The sequence below is a fragment of the Oncorhynchus nerka genome, linkage group LG4 (assembly GCF_034236695.1).
Source record: "Oncorhynchus nerka isolate Pitt River linkage group LG4, Oner_Uvic_2.0, whole genome shotgun sequence".
NCBI lineage: Eukaryota > Metazoa > Chordata > Actinopteri > Salmoniformes > Salmonidae > Oncorhynchus > Oncorhynchus nerka.
The window spans coordinates 71282863-71296898 of NC_088399.1; the positions used below are offsets into that span (position 1 = coordinate 71282863).

The window sequence follows — 14036 nt, forward strand, 5'->3', positions numbered from 1 at the left end:
GGGACCACTGCTATAGATGAGTAGTGTAAACTTTTGGGGACCACTGCTATAGATGAGCAGTGTAAACTTTTGGGGACCACTGCTATAGATGAGTAGTGTAAACTTTTGGGGACCACTGCTATAGATGAGTAGTGTAAACCTTTGGGGACCACTGCTATAGATGAGTAGTGTAAACTTTTGGGGACCACTGCTATAGATGAGTAGTGTAAACTTTTGGGGACCACTGCTATAGATGAGTAGTGTAAACTTTTGGGGACCACTGCTATAGATGAGTAGTGTAAACTTTTGGGGACCACTGCTATAGATGAGTAGTGTAAACTTTTGGGGACCACTGCTATAGATGAGTAGTGTAAACTTTTGGGGACCACTGCTATAGATGAGTAGTGTAAACTTTTGGGGACCACTGCTATAGATGAGTAGTGTAAACTTTTGGGGACCACTGCTATAGATGAGTAGTGTAAACTTTTGGGGACCACTGCTATAGATGAGTAGTGTAAACTTTTGGGGACCACTGCTATAGATGAGTAGTGTAAACTTTTGGGGACCACTGCTATAGATGAGTTGTGTAAACTTTTGGGGACCACTGCTATAGATGAGTAGTGTAAACTTTTGATTATATTTGCTGACACCCTACAGTCAGATTTTGGAGAGTAGCTATCTAGCTATATAAACCATGTCCCTCTGCAAACATGCCTTCTCCGATATTTGTTACAAGGCAGTACTTATTTAAGTTAGGTACAAAAATATAATGTTACCATTGGTGTTTTAAAATGTGAGTTAGGGTGATGTCACCCTATCCACTTGATAATCCCACCTCCTGAATCCAAGTCTTTGACATGGGGGAGGCGACCAGTAACTTTAGGATCAAACTTTATGATCAAGCAACAGTCATTTTTCATTCTTTGGTCATCGTACTTTGATCTGGTTTCATCCAAATATCCTCCACGTTCATGAAAAATATGATGTTGGCTGTTCATGACCTTTAAAAAATGTAGATATCTGAGATTTATGTTAAGAATGCTTTGAATTTAGCTTTCACTCAGGTATTTGTTACTGTACTAAACAAGAATCAATTATCATTGTTAGTAAATAATCAAACAAAGCAAGAGCATTCATTTTAGTATTTATTTCATCACACATTAAAAGTGATAAACTCACACAACACAAATATATAAGTATATGCCAAAAAATAAGTTAAATAAATAATTGCTGATAATAGATCATATGAATAGCTTGGAATAGAACAATTCGTAAGTAAACATTTCGTTCAGCCTCCTATAGCGTATTTGACTGCTAAATAGACTATTGTGGGTGAATTGTCCTTCTAGGGATAGCAACAGTACGTCAAGCAAAAGCGCAATCCAGCATTTTGATACACAAATTCCTCAACAAAACACAAACAAATAAATAAATAATCATATAATAAATATACAGCATTGTGACATTGGGCTTGAAGATCAGTGGAAGACTGTAGCGTTGTATCGTTTCCAGTAAATGCCTTGTGGTCAGCCTAACCCATCTAAAGTCTACTGGACATAAAAACACATTCCTTTGAAGGCATTAGAACAGAAGTGCAGTGTCCTAATTTCCCAATGTGTAATAACATGGACATTAATGGATATTTGTTGAAAGCAGAAAAACAGTCACTGCATATTTGGCAAGGAGCAAACCCATTGAAGTCTGCTGCCTTGGCTCTGTCTACAATCAAAACATTTAACAGGGGCTGCGCAATAAATACTTCCGCCATCACAATAGACCTGCTTTTATCTGCTGCTACCGGAAGGTGTGTGTGTGTAGTAATTCCCTGTCCCTTAAAGTAATGTCCTTCATGTGCCAAAAGTATTTCAAGTAGTTTAAATGCATGCATGGCAATCACTATAAACTGGCAATACATCTCTGATACAGAGGAACAATCCTTTTTTATCTTTTATTCTATGATATATAGTAGATGTCGTGTGACAGGTGAAGGATCCAAATCCAAATGAGAATAGTGGTCAATATTTTCAAGGCACTATAATGAAGTAAGCCTGTAAAGTAAACATAGACTAACATCACTCCAGAATGCCTTGTCTTGCATCCACCCATTTCAGGTGCTCAGACACAGAAAGTGTATTTATGTTTGGGACATGATGACAACCCATGACCAGCACACAGTCAGCAACCATCCTAGTCCAGACTGTCACAGTTCACAGAGGACACACTTGATCCTCCCTAGTCTTCCGAATCGGACTCTTTGCCAGATTAGTCCAAGACTCATATCCAGATAATGTCCATATCCAGTCTACTAGGTGTTATACAACAGTGGGCAGCCAGTGTTCCATATTTGCCCTCTTCTCAGGGTCTCTCTTAGGACCTCTCTTCTATGTCTTCCCCGGGGAGGACTCCCTAGTTTCCTCCAGGGGGTCTTTGTTCGGATGCTCTGGAGCTCTTAAAGCTCCTCTTTCAGCTCCTCTTCCTCCCTCCTCCTCATCTACCCGATGTTCAGTCTGTTGGCTCTGGACGCGTTCTTCTTCCTGGAGGGAGCAGCCTGCTCTATGGCAGCCATGTTGGATAGGACCGTGTTTCTGTAAAGAACAAAGAGAGAAACATCAGGTTAACATCCTCAATGGGGACAGGAATAAGATGAATCTAGGCCTGGGAAAATGTCTGGTCCTTAATGATATTTTGTTTTTCTCTTACCTGAGAGAGGTCAGTAGGTCGCTGCTGGTTGTGTCTGGACTGCTAACAGCCTGTTCCAGGTTCTGGTCTGAGGGGCTTACCACTACGAATATGGGGTTCTCTGAGCTGCAAACAGAGAGAACAACCATGTCAAAATGAGAGCAAACCAAGAACACATTATCTTGACTACTCCTAAAGGGCCATGAGGCTGGATTCTACATTACTACATGATTCTACAATGCTAGCAGTGAGAGACGGTTGACTAGGGATTTCAACCTAGTAATGTCTGTACTGCATGCCCTACAGCCTGTTCTCAGTGACTTTTCACAGAGCAGGATAAAACCTTGTTGAGACACACAGACTAATCCTCAACCTTGGTATGTCATAACAGCAATAACTGTATTAATACCGCAGACATTCCCGCTGGTAAAACATTCCAAGAATAGTGTCATGACTAATGGATCTGTCTGTAAGGGGGCTCTAAGCCTCCAGAACATGCAGGCTATTCCCCCATCCATCCATCCTCTATCCCCCCCCTTCTCCTCCCCCATCACTAGTTACACATCTAAGCCATAAAAACAATACGCCTCCTCCCTGCATCTCCTCGACAAGCAGCCCTGATACAACCTGATACAGGCTGGTCACAGACGACTGACTGCCACAGATAGTCACTGGCTTGATACAATCTGGTATCTAGCAAGGAGGCAAGGAGGGGAAAGGGTAGGGTTGGATGAGGGAGGCAAGGAGGGTAGAAGTTCCTTGTCTCGTGAACGTGAGCTCACCTGTTGTGGCAGAATCCGGAGCAGGTCCTGTCGGCTGGGTGGGCACATTCACATCGCCCGGTGGAGCGGCGGCGTCGGGACAGGGGGCTGCCAAGACCGTAGGGGATGACCTTATTGGGAGTGTTGACCCAAATGATGTCCAGGTGACAGAAGTAGATGCATTCGTTGTCCAGCCAGTTACTGCAGGAGCATCGTTTAACCCTGGTGTGGTGTGGGCTGTTCTGGGACGGGGACTGGTCAGGGAGCTCAGTCTGGCTGGATACAGGGAGCCCAAAACCTATAGAGACAGAAAGGATCATTTGTTAAGAGCCTGGTTATAACTCAGCAAAATCACTGGATGACTGTGCAATTTGACAATCAGCATGAGCAAATATACATCACCACATCCTAATCAAAAGTCCTTTTCACTGATACAGAGAAGTACATGTGGGCTACATGCCATCCCATTCTCCTATGTATCAGGTCTTGTTCAACACATTTGAACTTTGATTCATAACTCTGTTATGAAATGTTATCTAAGTTCAAACAAAGACTGTGTTTGTTGCCAACTGCGGTTATTTAAAGTCAAATGCAGTGATAGGAGTTGAACCGTGCCTATATAATCTGCATCTTATCAGAGAGAGTGTGATTGCATGTATGACCTAGCAGGATCTCTCATTGTATTATATCTCTGTAGGGCGAACAGTGGGAGTAGGTCAAAGAGTCTGGCATCAGGCAGCATGTGTCATGCAGTAACTTCACAACATGGTCATTAGCCACCCACCCATTAGTAAACCTGCCAGAGCTGTGATTAACTGAGCTATCATTCGGAGAGTGAAACTAAGTAATGAGAAAACCAAACATGCATGCTGCAGCAGGAGTTTTAGCATCAGGGCAGCAGGTGTCCTAGAGGTTAGAGCGCGGAGCCAGTAGCTGAATGGTCCCTGGTTCGAATACTCGAGCTGACATGGTGAAAAATATCTTCTTTTTTTAAGGTGTTTCTCCATCTTTCATCATTGTAGGTTTTATCATGTTATTCTGGATCGATCCCCACCACCTCAACCAACCCTGAGCTCCAATTCTACATCTCAACTGAACTATGACCCCTCATATTCAATTTAACAACCTCATGAAAATAAAATGGAGCACTAGCATAAGGAAACTTATGCACACTCACTGTCAGTCATCTTTATGACTAAAGAATACAAATCCGCATTGTCATGTATCACCCCTACACCTTAGAATACATTCTAAACCAAGTATATGTTGAATGAAAAGTCAGTGTACAGGATGAGAACTTACCCTCCTGCAGGAGCACACAGAGTGTTATGATGGTGAGAGAGTTCAGTGATAGAGCCATGGTTATTCTCTGGTCGAGTATCTCTGAAGACGTAGTCTGCAATAATATCCAAGAGTCCACAGGACAGTAGAGTACACACACAGTAATAGTAGCTACAGCTTTACAGTCCCGAGTGATGCAGCAAGAGAGAGAGAGAGAGAGAGAGAGAGAGAGAGAGAGAGGCAACAGGTGCTTGGTGCTGTAGTGTTCTCCAGCGCCATGACTTATACCCCTATTCTGTGATGTCACCTACCTAGCCACACCTACTATCCATGTTCTTACACAATGCTCACCGTTCAGCAGCTGCCTGCCTCCCTCTCACTCTCTACACATTCCAGATCAACAGGAAAAGAGAGGGGAGAGGAACAAACTGCTATTGGGTAGTTGTTGTGACCCTTATGGTGTATGCAGGTCATTGTCACGGACAGAAACAGGAAACCACCAGAGAAGAGGCTTGGAATCTGGGAATGCTTTGGTGTTTCCCGAGACGTAAGGCAGGCAGGAGAGGGAAACCTGTAGGCGGAGGGAAGACCTGGTGTCATCAATAAAAGGAAAGGCTGTAAAGATAGTGTCTGATGATGGGGACTGTTGTTTTGCATGCTGCCACTACAGGGCCTCAGGGCTGGTGATGTTCATCCGGGACGACCCCACTGTCACCCACGCTATCTCAGTATCGTCACTTTGACACACGTGTGACATGACCCCTGATACAGAGATACTGTAGAACACGCCGCATGACCCCCAGGGGACACACACATTAACACAGACACACAGTCACACCACACACACATGCACACACACACACACACACACACGTACCCACACAGAGACGTACACACACCCTTCTGCCAGTTTGCATGTGCATTCACACAGTCCTTCCACTCTGACAGGAAAGCTGTAAATCTTGATCGGCCTGAGGGACAGAACTGCCCTCCTACAGAGTGGAGTGTCAATCTAGATAAAATACTAGTAAAGACATGCAAATCCTCCTGGGTATTCCTACTCCTATCGGTGGTGAAGGAAGACTATGCGATTCAGTGGTAAACTCCAGCAGCAGATGATCAGGCAGTGGAAGTGAAAAGCACTATGTGCATCAGATAAAGGAATTCCACCGGATAATGCATGCAAATACATCATTTAAAGGATTACTGCAATGAATACTGTTGATTAGAGTGGAATATAGGTACGTTCATTCATGCACAAAGGACAACATTGTGCTGTGAGGTTCAGAGGGGTAGGCTATGTGATGCCATACTCCAATACCACAGTCTACAGCTAAAATATAAAGAGTTTACAAAGTGTTATTGAGTACACCAAATAGCACTGGCTGCAATGCTTCCAATTCACCTGTGGTCAGTGAGAAATAAGCTGCATTTGGATACAGACACCTTCTATCTTTCTAGTACCCTCACAGCCAAATGTTGAAACTATTCCCTCTCTCTGTGTGTCTCTATGTGTGTCTCTCTCTGTCTCTCTCTCTCTGTGTGTCTCTCTTTGTGTGTGTCTCTCTCTCTCTCTCTCTCTGTGTCTCTCTCTGTGTGTCTCTCTCTGTGTCTCTCTCTGTCTCTCTCTCTCTCTCTCTGTGTCTCTCTCTGTGTGTCTCTCTCTGTCTCTCTCTCTGTGTGTCTCTCTCTGTCTCTCTCTCTCTCTCTCTCTGTGTGTGTGTCTACCTCTCTTTCCATATATATATATATATATATATATATATATATATATATATATATATATGTGTTGAAACTATTGCCTGCAGAATGTCAACAGCAGTTAAGGCACAGTAATCACTGTGCTTTATATGCCAGTGTTTTTACTTTAAATCCCCCAAATGTTCAATGAGGGAAAAGCCATCGGTGAGGTAGGTTACCGTTTACCCAGACATGATATAGCTATACCATCTGGGAACAACCTCATCTCAGAAAACAACCTTCTTCAATTAAAGGGGAAAACACTGTGTAGGAACACGCAGTCTTTTTATGGGGAGGGGGGCCTTGGAGGAAATGCCAACGTGATGTCACGGTCCACAAAACAATGGCATTTTAGAAATGATTTGTTCCATTAGGGGGGAAAAAAGTTGTCCAAAGCAAATATTTGTCCAACATTGCGCGGGCTGGCGAAGTGGAACCAGTCTGGAGATAGACCCCCCCCCCCCTCTATCCTCCTAAACCCTGCTCTCCCTTGCTCTTTCTAGACAACACGGGGGGTAGTGATTTTGCATTCACAATGTAAAAATGTGCCCTTATCCATTTCCATAAGTATTAAGGAAATGTTTTATTTTCAAGAAAATATCTCAATCAATACCTAACTTCTGTACATGTTCTAGTGTTCTAATAACATAAAGCTGGGAATTATTCTGGGTGACGGAGAAACTGCAAATATTACTGCCAGATATGTACTGTATATGATTGCCGTAGCATGAGGGACATCCCATGACCATGAATTCCCTGAAGTGTTTAAGAGTGGAGATAAAATTGACCCTAAAAATGACAGAGGCATCTGTGTGAACAGTAGCCTGGGGAAGGTACTTTGTAGTATTGTAAATTCTAGACTTCCTTATTGAACATAATGTCCTGACCAAAATGCCAAATAGGACTTTTTACCAAATTAATGCACGTCTGATCATATTTACACCCTGAACTCCCTTATTGACCCCCATGTGAACCAGAATAAAAACCTAAATATACTCCTGCTTTGTTGATTTTGAAAAAGCTTTTGATTCCATTTTGGCAATGGGGGTCTTCTGTACAGAAAGTGGTGTTTGCTTATATCAAATCTATGTATACAAACAGTAAATGTGCAATAAAAATGGGAAGCAAACAAACAAACTACTTTACTCAGGGTCGGGAAGTTAGACAGGGTTGTAGCTTAAGCCCCATTCTATTTAACATATATACTGTATAAATGAATTGGCAAAGACTATTAGAAAAGTCCACAGCACCTGGTCTCGCCCTGCATGTCACGGAAACTCAATTCCTGCTGTATGCAGACGATCTAGTTCTGTTGTCACCCACAAAAAAAAGAGTCTACAACAGAATCTAAATATCCTACATGAGTTCTGTCAGTCATGGTCCATGACAGTAAACATGACAGTAAACTTCAAGTAGACAAAGTATTTTTGTCAACTTTTACTTCACTACATTCCTAAAGAGAATAATGTACTTTTTACTCCATACATTTTCCCTGACACTCAAAATAACTTGTTACATTTTGACAGGAAAATGGTCAGATTCACACACTTATCAAGAGAACATCCCTGATCATCTCGACTGCCTCTGATCTGGTGGACTCACTAAACACAAATGGTTAGTTTGTAAATGGTGTCTGAGTGTTGGAGTGTGCCCCTGACGAACCGTCAATTAAAAAAAAGAAAGAAAATTGTGCCGTCTGGTTTGCATAAAATAAGGAATTTGAAATGGTTTATACTTTTACTTTTGATACTTAAGTACATTTTAGAAATTCCATTTACTTCTAATACTTAAGTATATTTCAAACCAAATACTTTTAGACTTTTACTCAAGTAGTATTTTACTGGGTGACTTTCACTTTTACTTGAGTCATTTTCTATAAAGGTATCTTTACTTTTACTCAAGTATGACAATTTAGTACTTTTTCCAAAACTGCCAATTGCTCTGTATGGAAGTGAAGTACGGGGTCCGCAAACCAATAAAGATTGAAAAAATGGAACAAACATCCAATTGAAATCCTGCACGCAGAATTATGCAAAAGTATTCTTAGAGTACAAAGAAAAGCCCTAAATAACGCATGCAGGGCAGAATTAGGCCAATATTCATTCATAATTTATATCCAAAAACAAGCCATCAATTTTTATAACCATCTAAAAACAAGCGATCCCTACTCCTACCGCTACAAATTCTTGAAATGCCATGAGATGAACATAGAGAAAAGTCCCCTCATCCAGCTAGTCCTGACGCTAAATTCACAAACAACTACCAACCCGACAATGCTTCAGAACAGCACTCAGACAATCTGTCCCAATCACATTAGAATCAAACAAAAATAAAATGATATTACCTATTGGGAAAACATGTAAACTGACATGCTATTTGGCCCTAAACAGAAAGTACACGGTGGCCGACTATCATTTAACATTAACATAGAAAACTGAGGGAAGAATAGACAATATACAGACTCAGTAAACACAGCCTTGCTTTTGAGAAAGGCCGCTGTAGGCAGACCTGGCTTTCAAGAGAAGACAGGCTATGTGCCCACTGCCCACAAAATAAAGTTGAAACTGAGCTGCACTTCCTAACCTCCTTCCAAATGTATGACCATAGAGATACATATTTCCCTCAGATTACAGGGACCCAAAAAGATTTTGAAACAAATCAAATATTGACAAGTTTCCTTATCTGTTCGGTGAAATGCCGTAGGGTGCAATCATCGCAGCAACATTTTTGACCTGTTGCGATAAGAAAAGAGTAAACAGTGGAGCAGAAACACCAAAGTAAAGAGAACCTATATGTTTATCTGTTCATTTATCTGTTCATTTATTTTTTCACACACAGCACACGCACCAGCTGGCTGAGTGGGTCCTAGTGGAGAGAATAGTTACATTTGTCTGTGCACTATTATATCTTCATTTATAGACTATTTAGAGTGTATAGACCAACGGCCTGTACAGGTGCGGACCGATACACTTGTATTTGTGTTTGCTTTATTACATAGCTAATAATATAACATTTCAAATGTCTTTCTCTTTTGAAACGTTTGTGTGTTTAATGTTAAATGTTAATAGAGGGAGAAAGAGAGAGAGAGAGAGAGAGAGAGAGAGAGAGAGAGAGAGAGAGAGAGAGAGAGAGAGAGAGAGAGAGAGAGAGAGAGAGAGAGAGAGAGAGAGAGAGAGAGAGAGAGAGAGAGAGAGAGAGAGATACAGTGCAATCGGACAGTATTCAGACTCCTTCCATTTTCCCACATTTTGTTACATTATAGCCTTATTCTAAAAAAAAAAAAAATTTTAAGGGGTGGCCCCCTGCCAAACTGCGCAATCGGCGGAGAAGGGCCTTGGTCAGGGAGGTGACCCCGAACCCGATCATCATTCTGACAGAGTTCCTGTGTGACAATGGGAGGACCTTCGAGAAGGACAACCATCTCTGCAGCACTTCACCACTCAGGCCTTTATGGTAGAGTGACCAGATGGAAGCTACTCCTCAGTAAAAGGCACATGACAGCCCGCTTGGAGTTTTCCAAAAGGCACCTAAAGGACTCTCAGACCATGAGAAACAAGATTCTCTGGTCTGATGAAACCAATATTGAACTCCTTGGCCTGAATGTCAAGCGTCTGGAGAAAACCTGGCACCATCCCTACAGTGAAGCATGGTGGTGGGCAGCATCATACTGTGGGAATGTTTTTCACCGGCAGGGACTGGGAAACTAGTCAGGATCGAAGGAAAGATGAACGGAGCACTGTACAGAGAGATCCTTGATGAAAACCTGCTCCAGAGCGCTCAGGACCTCAGATTGGGGTGAAGGTTCACCTTCCAACAGGACAACAACCCTAACTAAGCACACAGCCAAGACAACGCAGGAGTGGCTTCGGGACAAGTCTCTAAATGTCCTTGAGAGGCCCACCCAAAGATCTGGACCGATCCGTTCTTGTAGCCAAGAAGACTCAAGGCTGTAATCGATGCCAAAGTTGCTTCAACAGAGTACTGAGTAGATGGTCTGAATACTTAAATAAATGTGATATTTCCATTTTAATATATATATATATGGAAAGAGAGGTAGACACACAGAGAGAGAGAGAGAGAGAGAGAGAGAGAGAGAGACAGACAGAGACAGAGAAAGAGAGACACACAGAGAGAGACACACACAGAGAGGCAGAGAGAAAGAGAGAGACACACAGACACAAAGAGAAAGAGAGAGAAAAGAGAGAGACACAGAAAGAGAGACACAGAGAGAGAGAGAGACATGAAGAGAGATAAACACACAGAGAGAGTGAAACACAGCGAGAGAGAGACAGAGAGAGTGAAACACAGCGAGAGAGAGACACAGAGAGAGTGAAACACAGTAAGAGAGAGACACAGAGAGAGTGAAACACAGCGAGAGAGAGACACAGAGAGAGTGAAACACAGCGAGAGAGAGAGGAATGCAGGGCTGCGAGATGACAAACAGAGCAGAGCGCTGGATTCCATGGAATTCCTTCGAGCAGAAAGAATGTGCTAATTGGCTGACCTATGAAATCATGATGATGGCACAATCATCATCACCTCCCTTCATTAAAACATGTCACAGACAGACAGACAGACACCGAGAAAGAGTCAGTGACTAAACAAAGTGGGATAATCCGCCAGACGTGGGTAGACACACACTACATGGCCAAAAGTGGACACCTGCTAGTCGAACATCTCATTACAAAATCATGGGCATTAATTAATATGGAGTTGGTCCCTCCTTTGCTGCTATAACAACCTCCACTCTTCTGGGAAGGCTTACCACTAGAAGTTGGAACATTGCTGCAGGGACTTGCTTCCATTCAGCCACAAGAGCATTCATGAGGTCGGGCACTGATGTTAGGCAATTAGGCCTGGGTTCGCGGTCGGCATTCCAGTTCATCCCAAAGGTCTTTGATGGGGTTGAGGTCAGGGCTCTGTGCAGGCCAGGCAAGTTCTTTCACACAGATCTCGACAAACCATTTCTGTATGAACCTTGCTTTGTGCACGGGGGCATTATCATGCTGAAACAGGATAGGAGCCTTCCCCAAACTGTTGGAAGCACAAAATCCTCTAGAATGTCATTGTATGCTGTAGCGTTAAGATTTCAGTTCACTGGAAGTAAGGGGCCTAGCCCGAACCATGAAAAACAGCACCAAATTATTATTCCTCCTCCACCAAACTTTACAGTTGGCACTATGCATTCAGGCAGGTAGCGTTCCTCTGGCATCTGCCAAACCCAAATTTGTCCGTAGGACTGCCCGTAGGACTGCCCGATGATTTATCACCTCAAATTGGAATCCCAAATTTCATGGTATCCAATTGGTAGTTACAGTCTTGTCTCATCGCTGCAACTCATGTACGGACTCGGGAAAGGCGAAGGTTGAGAGTCATGCGCCCTCCGAAACACAACCCGACCAAGCCACACTACTTCTTGATACAATGCCCACTTAACCCAGAAGCCATCCGCACCAATGTGTCAGAGGAAACACCGTACACCTGGCGACCGTGTCAGCATACACTGCGCCCGGCCCGCCACAGGAGTCACTAGTGCACGATGGGACAAGGACATCCCTGTCAGCCAAACCCTCCCCTATCCCAGACATCGCTGGTCCAATTGTGTGCCGCCCCATGGGTTTCCCAGACACGGCCGTCTGCGACAGAGCCTGGACATGAACCCAGAATCTCTAGTGGCACAGTTAGCACTGCACTTAGACCACTGCGACACTCGGGAGGCCCGAAGAACACATTTCCACTGCTCCAGAGTCCAGTGGCGGCGAGTTTGACACCACTCCAGCTGACGCTTGGCATTGTGCACTGTGATCTTAGGCTTGTGTGTGGCTGCTCGGCCATGGAAACCCATTTCATGAAGCTCCTGACGAGCAGTTGTTGTGCTTTCGTTGCTTCCAGAGGCAGTTTGGAACTCGGTGATGAGTGTTGCAACCGAGGATAGATGATTTTTACAAGCTTCAGCTCTCGGCGGTCTCGTTCTGAGCTTGTGTGACCTACCACTTCCGGACTGAGCCATTGTTGCTCTTAGAGGTTTCCACTTTACAATAACAGCACTTACAGTTGACCGGAGCAGCTCCAGCAGGGCAGAAATTTTACAAACTGACTTGTTGGGAAGGTGGCATCCTATGACGGTGCCATGTTGAAAGTCACTGAGCTCTTCAGTATAGGTTATTCTACGGCCAACGTTTGTCTATGGAGATTGCATGTCTGTTTGCTCGATTTTCTTGTCAGCAACAAGTGTGGCTGAAATAGCCGAAGCCACTAGTTTGAAGGGGTGTCCACATACTTTTGGCCATGTAGTGTAGGTGGACAGTCATTATCTTTGACACTTGATATATTTGACTCATAAAATGATATTTGACTCATAAATGAGCATTTGAATGCTCCGTATCAGTCAATACTGTACAGCGTTTGAGTATCTGCAAAATTACTAATCTGCCTGCACTCAATAAAACCCCCTTAATATTATTTGCATACTGAGAGGGAAGATAACAGCACGTAGGCTTGAGTTAAATAATGTCTAAAATGACAGACAGGAAATTCTCCATTGCAGTATTAACTGAGAAATGTCATGGTCAGTTTGGAATGTGTTCAGAATGTGTGTGTGTGTGTGGGGGGGGGGGTGACCTACTAGATAATATCACAGGACAGGATGTTAGCGTTATGTCGTACTCCTCTGAGAGAGATAATGATTTCTAGAAAACAAGAACAACAGCCAACATCAGTTTCTACGGGTTGGGGTTTCGGGGGGGGGGGGGGGTTGGGGAAACAATTAAAACACACACCTACCTGCCTTTAAAGGACAGAGTGCAGACTACCCCCCCCTCTCTCTTCCTTTTCCTTTTCCTGTCAATTCCATTGGTGTGAGTTGTGTGGAGATGACACAGGGTAAAGAATGTAAACAGGCCATTTTAAAGTGGGCCCAACACCTCATTATGACTGGGGGTTGAGAGGGTAACCATGAGGGCTGAATCTTGAAACCATAACAAATCCAATATCAAGCCAGTATTATAAACCAACTCTGACTATAATATCCAACATATCCACCGGCATATCATACCACATACCTATCGGTGAATTACTACACCTTCAAAGAAATCAAACAATAGCAGCTTCTGACTCAAAGTTTTGGATCAACACCCACCCCAAAAATAAAATAAATGTTTTATGGATAGTTTAGGTGTTTCCGTGGTGATATTCTGCAATGTGCAATTCAGGGGCACTAACTAGGCATCATGTCTGCCCAGGGGCAATCCAATGCTGGTATCACTCCACAGAAACTATAAACATATGTGAAAGTGTAACTAACTTCTAGCTCTAGCCAGCCAGATGTATTGGTACAATCTGGTTCACTGCTATGATTACATTCCAATGTCCATACAAGCATATTTAGATAGAATGTGTGCACAATACATTACTTAGGCGGTATGCTAGTATGAATGTTTGGAACACGGCCCATCTCACTGAACAACCTCAATGACCTAATGAATAGCATGGCCAAGAACTAACACTTGAATCTTCCATGTTATAACTGGTAGATGAGGAATTCATATAATGAGATTCAACACACATTTAAACACATCAGTATGTCCCTTCAACACC

The 14036-nt window shown here is 43.2% G+C and overlaps 1 protein-coding gene across 1 annotated transcript; it reads right to left on the reverse strand.

Moving 5' to 3' along the window:
- Window positions 1–1111: 1111 nt before the first annotated feature.
- Window positions 1112–4942, reverse strand: LOC115129037 (endothelin-2-like). Its single transcript, XM_029659180.2, has 4 exons — window positions 4722–4942; window positions 3441–3717; window positions 2680–2784; window positions 1112–2564 (listed from the first exon to the last, which is right to left on the reverse strand). Exons 1-4 carry the CDS (start codon window positions 4777–4779, stop codon window positions 2471–2473), a joined length of 534 nt encoding a protein of 177 aa, XP_029515040.2. The 5' UTR covers window positions 4780–4942; the 3' UTR covers window positions 1112–2470.
- Between the last annotated feature and the right edge of the window lie 9094 nt (window positions 4943–14036).